At 57.0% G+C, this 7,919-nt stretch overlaps 1 protein-coding gene across 1 annotated transcript in view; it reads left to right on the forward strand.

Annotated features, from left to right (window-relative positions):
* The window catches only part of SCNN1B (sodium channel epithelial 1 subunit beta), a 71,605-nt gene extending 64,103 nt beyond the window's left edge, over nt 1-7,502 (forward strand). Inside the window, exons 8-13 of the mRNA XM_061153986.1 lie at nt 1,778-1,895; nt 2,585-2,660; nt 2,750-2,807; nt 3,451-3,512; nt 4,646-4,721; nt 5,326-7,502. Of these exons, the coding sequence (XP_061009969.1) occupies nt 1,778-1,895; nt 2,585-2,660; nt 2,750-2,807; nt 3,451-3,512; nt 4,646-4,721; nt 5,326-5,706 (771 nt within the window). The 3' untranslated portion in view covers nt 5,707-7,502. The remainder of the gene's footprint in view (nt 1-1,777; nt 1,896-2,584; nt 2,661-2,749; nt 2,808-3,450; nt 3,513-4,645; nt 4,722-5,325) is intronic.
* Nucleotides 7,503-7,919: the final 417 nt, after the last annotated feature.

A 7,919-nucleotide genomic window follows, 5' to 3' on the forward strand; every position in this document is an offset into this window, starting at 1 on the left:
AGGTCAGCCCACGAGGCCTGGCCTCAGACCTGGCCCCAGAGGAGAGGACAAACTGACTCTTCGCAAAGGTGACCTAAGTGACCGCTCACAGTGACACCTTCTCTCCCAGTCCAGCCTGCCTTGTGGATGAGGACCCTGAGGATGGCTAGGGGGCAGCCCGGGGCCTGGCTCCGTGTCTGAGAGCCCTGAGCAGGGCGTGGTTTTCCCTTTCGTCTTAGTCACTGGAATCCACCGTCCCCCCTGCCCACCCACCCCGCCCACTCTGTCCAGCACCCCTCACTCCGACCCTCCTATCTGGAGGAGCTTCTGCCTTCGATGGAGAACTTGAGGCATCTTCAAGCCTCTGGAGGGACAGATGGACAGACAAGGCAGCACAGCGGGGTGGGGAGCACAGAGAAGGTGGCCACAAAGGCATCAGGCCCCAGCCCTGGAGACCCCACTCCAGAGAAACCCCAGATCTCGTTTTGTCCAGGGCCATCACCAGTCTGGACAGAGACCTTGGCAAAGCCCCAGGCCCTGGTGGGGCACTCTGCCTGCCAGCCCTGGCCCCACCCTTGGCCCCCACCCTGGAGAGGGCCCCTACCTTCCAGGTGAGACAGTGAGGTCTGGGTGAATATCAGGCACTTGGCCCAGGTCAGAGCTCCCTGCTGACCCACTGCCCCCAATCTCGCCCCAGACCCCCTCCTCCCGGCTGTGCCATTTCATCTGCCACACACCCCCTGCCCACCCCACCTTCCTTCCGCGAGGAGCCTGCAGGGTCACAGGGGAGAACAGAGCACTGGATGCAATGGCCTGGGAAGCAGCAGGCAGGAGAGCGGGGGAGGGGATGCAAGCATCTTGGCAAGGGTGGGAGCGGGAAGCCCTCCAGAGGTGGACTTGGGAAGCCGGGCAGGAGAGCTGGGACGAGTGGCTGCTTCCATTCTGCAAGTGCCCAACGGCATGCTGACCTCCCCGCCTTAGACACAGGAGCAACAGGGGTAAACTGAGGCTCGGAAGCGAGGGCTGGCCCCAGGACACATAGCTCATGTCTGCGTGGACTGAAACCAGGTCGGAATGACCCGAAAACCCAGAAAGAATAGATTCATCTCATCCAGCCTCAAGGGGCCTGGTCCACTCCCCCACCTTCCCTCACCGCCCACCAGGGGACAGTCCATAGAAGGTCACTTCCTGTCCATTGCTGTGAGCACTCGGATCACCCTCCTCACCTTCCCTGAGTGTTTCCCTCCAGGATGAAGGAGGACAGAATGAGCTTGCCTGCTTTCTCTTCTGGGTCCTTCCACATAAATGGCTTGGAAGGCTGCTGGCAGCCTTGTAACAAGAGCTATCTACAAGTTAGCTGTTTTTGTTGTTGGGGGGAGACGGTGGACACATTTGGGATCTTAGTTCCCTGACCAGGGATCGAACCCACACCCCCTGCCATGGAATCACAGGGTCCTAACCATTGGCCGGCCAGGGAAGTCCCCGAGAAATAGCTTTAGGGTTGGAATAAGCCTCCTCTCCCCGTGTCATCTGTGGGGCCAGCCTCAGAGAGCTGGGTTCTGGCTTGAGTCCTTCTGTGGGGACAGAGCCAGGGAAGGACTGCCACCTCCCACCTCGGAGGGTAGCGGGGAGGAAGCTTAGCCACCTCACCACCCTTCTCCACGGGAGGGGCACCTCCTCGGCTCCCCCAGGCCCCCCGGCCTGGGCATCCAGCTGCCTGGGCCCCGTCCCCCTGGGGCTGAGGTGGGGACATCACCTTCAAGTCTGCCTTCTCTCTGCACCTTCCCACCCGCCCCAGGCCTGTATCCGCTCCTGCTTCCAGGAGCACATGATTCGGGAATGTGGTTGTGGCCACTACCTGTACCCACTGCCCCACAAGAGGAAATACTGCAACAACCAGGAGTTCCCGGACTGGGGTGAGCGGGGAGCGCCCCCGGGGACCGGCCCCCCCAGCCCGCTGGGCCTCTACCCACAAAGGCTGTGACCGCAAGCGGGGGGTGGGGGGCTCCACCGTCCATGGCCCCTCTCGCCCTGGCTCCCCCCACCCCCAGCTCCCTGATGCCTTTAAGTGTACGCGTGAAACGTGTAAGTTCGGGAGAGAGTTTGTTCTTGAGACCTGAAGTCACCGGAAGGGGAGCCCCTTCTGGGCTCACACTGAGCCGGAGTCGTCCAAACACCGATGGATGTTGTCAGTGGCAGAGGGAGCCCCACCACCTCTTAAAAAACTAACAACATGTGTGGACAGGAGGGGAGAACTTTATCCCTTCCAATGCCCATCCCTCCCCACGTGACCCGCTGGCCTTAGCCCGCCCCCCGCCAGGCTCAGGGGTGACAGGTGGAGGGAAAGCTGCCCTGATCCTCCTGAGCTGGGGCTGGGGTGTTGGGGAGGGGATCCCTCTGGCCAGACTGGGGCCAAATGGTTGGAGAGGGGGCACCCAGGGTGGGTGATTTTCCGTAATGAGGGGAGTTTGGATCAAGACAACGCTCCCCACTCAACCTAACCACAGGCCTTAGGTGGCTCAGGGCCAGGAGATCAGAGGGCGGCCAGAGGCTCAAAGCAGAAAGCCTGGCTCAAAATCTCTCCCCCCCACCCCCTCCCACCCAGCCCATTGCTACTCGGCCCTTCGCATCAGCATGGCGCAGAGGGAGGCCTGCATCTACGCCTGCAAGGAGTCCTGCAAGTGAGTCCACCCGGAGAGGGGATGGGTGGGGGCGGGAGTGGGGGGCAGGGCGGGCGGGGACAGTGACGATGGGCTGCCGTCTCTTCCAGTGACACTCAGTACAAGATGACCATCTCCATGGCCGTCTGGCCTTCCGAGGCCTCTGAGGTGAGTCAGGGGAGCGGCCCAGCTTCGGATGGGAGACAGGTGTGGATGGGAGGCAGGTGTGGCTGGAGGTCTGCAGGCTGTTTGGAACTTTAGAGGGGAATTCCTCCCACCTTCCACTCCCTCCCCTTCACCCGTGTCCCCCAAGGACTGTGCTGGGGACATGGCAGTGAATGGGACAGACCGTCCTTTGCCCTTCCGGAGCTTACTTTCCAGCTGCAGAGACAGATGATATACAGAAATAAGATCATTTCCAAGGGCTATGTAGGGAGTAAACCAGATGCCAAAAGGGTAACTGGGGGAAAGCACTTTAGACAGGGTGGTCAGGGAAGACCGCCTCCTACCCACCTCTCTAAAAAGGTGTATCTGAGTTAAAACTGGAGGATGGGGCTGAGCCAGCCTGCGCAGGTCTGGGGAGGACCTGGGTGGAGGAAACAGCAAGTGTGAAGGCCTGCAGTGGGAAAGAACTGAAGCAGGGAGGCCAGGCCTATGGGGCAGAGCCTGGAGACCCAGTGCCTTTCCCCTCTCTCCCTGGGCACACACATGGTCCCCAGGGCTGTGGTCTGCCTCCCACGGGTAGCAGGGCCCATGCCTGGGAGTGGATGCTGTAGGCACTGTTGTTCTCAGCTGCCTTTTTGGGTTCCAGGACTGGATTTTCCACGTCTTGTCTCAGGAGCGGGACCAAAGCAGCAATATCACCTTGAGCAGGTGAGCTCAGAGTTTGGACGGGCCAGGGAGGGCAGGAAAGAGGAGGAACCAGAGCCTCAGGGGAGGGGCTTGGACACAGGGCAGCTGCTCAGAGTGCCTTCTCACACTGGTCAGATCCAGAAGCAAGCCTAGAGGGGGAAGTACTGGGAGTGAGAGAGAGGCCAGCAGCAGGGTGCGGGGGGCGGGGGGGTGGTGCTCAGAGCCTACTGTTTCCTAAAGGACAACCTGTTCATTCATCCATCCACCCCTCCGGTCCTTTCATCCTTGAACCCGTCCACCCATCTACCCATCATCCATCCTTCCAATCATCTCCCCATCCTTCTATCCATTCACATCCATCCATCCATTCACCCTCCATCGTCCATCCTTCCATTCTTCCACTCATCCGTCCACCCACCCAACCTCCATCCATTCATGCATCTTTCCATCCATTCAACACAAGCAGGCATTGAGCACAAGAAAGACAGGAGCTTTCATTCTATCAGGAACTTCAAATCTAGAAATACATGAACAGGGCTTTGGTGGTGGGAGTCTGCACAGTACCCTTTCTCAGGGAGCCCAGCAGGGAAGAAGGCGTCTTCTTCCTGAGAGATAAGGGAGGTCTGTATAGGGAGGTGACCCTTGAGCTAATCCCCTAAGGAGGAGGAGTAACTGTTTAGACAAATAGGAAGAGGCACTGATGTCCCAGCAGAAGGCTGGAGGTATGAGAGAGCATCACCTTTCTAAGGACCATCAGGTGTAAGGCGGAAGCCCTCTTGGCCACACTTCCCTGCCCCGGGTCACCTGACAGTGGGCCAAGGCCTAGGACTCTCTGTCAAGTCTATTGTACTGGGAGTGGCCAAGCGGAGCTCAGAGCTGATCCTCAGGACTGTCTTGGCCTACAGGTCCTTTGGAGAGCTGGTTCAGAAAGGGGTGCAGAGAAGGGGTGCTGGGCAGAGTTGCCTTTTGTGGCCCCAAGGCCTAGAGGGGCCCTTCCTGGTTCTTGTTTGAACTCTCCACTCCTGGGAGTGGGCACATGGGAAGCTTGAGCCAGAGGAGGGTACCTTTCCTCTGTGTGTGTGTGTGTGTGTGTGTGTGTGTGTGTGTGTGTGTCTTGGGGAGAGGGCACCAGTTCCCTTTGCTGCCTCCTGCAGGAAGGGGATTGTCAAGCTCAACATCTACTTCCAAGAATTCAACTATCGCACCATTGAAGAGTCAGCAGCCAATAACGTGAGTCTGGGGGCTCCTGACACCTCAGCCCTGCCTGCTGCCCCTCCACCCTGCAGCCTGAGGGTGGGGAGGGTCCAGAGCCCAGCGGAGAAATTAGGAGGGTCCCTTGTTGTTTATGGGTTTCCTTGGTGGCTCAGATGGTAAAAGCATCTGCCTGCAATGCGGGAGACCCAGGTTTGATCCCTGGGTCTGGAAGATCCCCTGGAGAAGGAACTGGCAACCCACTCCAATATTCTTGCCTGGAACATCCCATGGACAGAGGAGCCTGGCAGGCTACCGTCAGTGGGGTCGCAGAGTCGGATAAGACTGAGAGACTAACGCTACTTACTTACTTGTTTAGTCGCTCAGTCATGTTCAATATTTTTGCAACCCAGTGGAGTGGGACGCAATACTGACAGACAGATTCTTCACTGCTGAACCACCAGGGAAGCAGGAAGGTCCCATAGGCACTCCAAGATTACTTCCCTGGGCTGAGATGATCACCTTTTCTCCCCTTCCGGCCACCAACTCACCTCTCAGGAAGCCATGAGGTTGGGCTTGAGGCAGAGATCTGTGGCCCAACCCCCCCACCCCGGCCAGACCCTCACCCCGCTGCTCCCTGCAGATCGTCTGGCTGCTCTCAAACCTGGGTGGACAGTTCGGCTTCTGGATGGGGGGCTCGGTGCTCTGCCTCATCGAGTTCGGGGAGATCATCATCGACTTCGTGTGGATCACCATCATCAAGCTGGTGGCCCTCGCCAAGAGTGTGCGGCAGAAGCGGGCCCAGGCTCGCTACGAGGGCCCGCCGCCCACCGTGGCCGAGCTGGTGGAGGCGCACACCAACTTTGGCTTCCAGCCGGACTCAGCCACGCCTGGCCCTGATGCAGGGGCCTACCCTCATGAGCAGAATCCGCCCATCCCGGGCACCCCACCCCCCAACTATGACTCCTTGCGCCTGCAGCCTCTGGATGTCATCGAGTCTGACAGCGAGGGTGATGCCATCTAGAGCCTGCCCTGCCCCTCCCTGCGGGCCAAGAATTCGAACCTGAGCAGCTGAGACATCGCCCAAGGCCAGAGTCCAGGTCCCTCCACGGAGAGGCCGGCAGCTCTTGGCCAGCCCCAGGCTGAGGGCTCCGAGGGGTCACGGTGCTGGTATGGATATGGGAACTGTGTTCCTGCCCACACCCTCAACCTGACCTGACCCTTGGCCTGGGATCCGCGACCCAAAGCACTGTGCCCTGGAGGCAGGGCACTTCCCTCCCAGTGACACCGTCTGCCCCAGAGATGAAGGCAGGCAGGCACACTGTGCCCTCTGACCCCAGAAGGAGACTTCTTTTCCTCCTGCCTCAGCTGGCCTGGTGAATAGGTTGAGTGAGGGTAGAGTTGGTGGAGAGCAGGCATCAGGGTCTTGCCAGGTGGCACATGTTTTGCTCTGGAAAATAAAAGTGGAAAACATAGAGTCTAGTTTTCCTCTTTGTTGGGCTGAGCATCCAGAGTGCCCTGATGCATCTCTGGGGGGTAGAAGGGCATCAGTGCCAACTTGAGAACAGAGACATGGCCAAGGAGAGGCCCAAGGTGGTGATTAAGTTTCCTTCAAGTCGTCCCTGAAATAGTGACTTTATGCCTTTTTCAATGTTGTCCAACTTATTTCTTTGGGTTTCCAGAATCGAGAGAGTGAGGGAAGGAGGTAAGGTGGGATAAATACTTAAAACTAAAAACTGGCTTAATCACAAGCATCTCCAGCAGCTCAAATGATGTCTGTTCCCTCTGCCTTCCCAGGCAGGCTCGGCTTACATTATAGCAGCAAAGGGCCATTTGCAACTGCAAACTCACATCTCCAGGTTAGCAAACCCAGCTAGGAGAGAGCCTTTCTTTCCCAATTGTCTCAGCAAGCTCCCAGGCTGACTCTCATTGGTCACTGAGTGGGTCACATGCCTGCCTCTGAACCAATCAGTGTGCCCCTTTGGTAGGCTGCCGGAATTGATCAGACCCTGCCAATACCTAAGGCCCCTTGGCCCCTCCACAGAACCACATGGTCTGAGGGTGATGGGGACATGGTTCCTAGGGGTGCCAGATAAAATATAGGCCACCAAGTTAAACTGGAACTTTTTTTTTAATTTGGCCGCCTGGGTCTTTGTTGCTGCATGCAGGCTTGCTCTAGTTTTAGCAAGCAGGGTTACTCCTCATTACGGTGCACGGGCTTCTCATTGCAGTGGCTTCTCTTGTTATGGAGCATCAGGTCTAGGGCGAGCAGGCTTCAGTAGTTGTGGCTCAAGGGCTCCAGAGCACAGGCAGTGTAGTTGCCTGTTGGTGCACTAGCTTAGTTGCCCTGTGGTGTGTGGGATCTTCCCGGACCAGGGATCGAACTGGTGTCCCTGCATTACAAGCAGATTCTTAACCAATGAACCACCAGGGAAGCCCGAAATTGGAACTTTAGATAGGCAAATTAATTTTTTAATAGACATCCATGTAATATTGGGGGCATATGGTACTAGTATAATCAAGAAAACAAACCAGTCAATCCTAAAGGAAGTCAACCCTGAATACTTATTGGAAGGACTGGTGCTGAAGCTCCAATATCTTGGCCACCTGATGCAAACAGACGACTCATTGGAAAAGACCCTGATTCTGGGAAAGATTAAAAGCAAAAGAAGAGGGTGGCAGAGGATGAGATGGTTGGATAGCATCACCAACTCACTGGATATGAACTTGAACAAACTCTGGGAGATAGTGAGGGACGGGGAGGCCTGGCATGCTGCAATCCAGGAGGTTGCAAAGAGTCGGACATGTCTTAGCAGCTGATAACAACAACATTATACTAATAAATCATTGTTTTTCTGAAATTCAAACTTAACTGAGCTTCCTGTGTTTTTAATTGCTAAAGATGGCAACACATAGCCTGGTGGGCTACAGCCCATTGGATCGCAAAAGAGTCAGACACGACTTAGTGACTAAACAACAACATGGCAATGCTGTCGGCCTCCCAAAGAGGAATCAGGAGCCATTATCAATGAAGGATGGGATCTGGCAGCTGCGGACAGTTCACCACTGCAGGGCCCTGCTGTCAGCTGCCAGCCCTGGTGGTGAATGAGTGCTGGCTTCAAAGCCTGGGACCAGGGCATCTCAGCCCTGCTGGTCTAGAACACCAGAGTCCTTGGCCTGAAAGGCAAACAAGCTGTGCTCCCTTTAAGTGCCCACAATGGCACCTGTGGAGGAAGG

Source organism: Dama dama, chromosome 10 (assembly GCF_033118175.1).
Source record: "Dama dama isolate Ldn47 chromosome 10, ASM3311817v1, whole genome shotgun sequence".
NCBI classification, from domain to species: domain Eukaryota; kingdom Metazoa; phylum Chordata; class Mammalia; order Artiodactyla; family Cervidae; genus Dama; species Dama dama.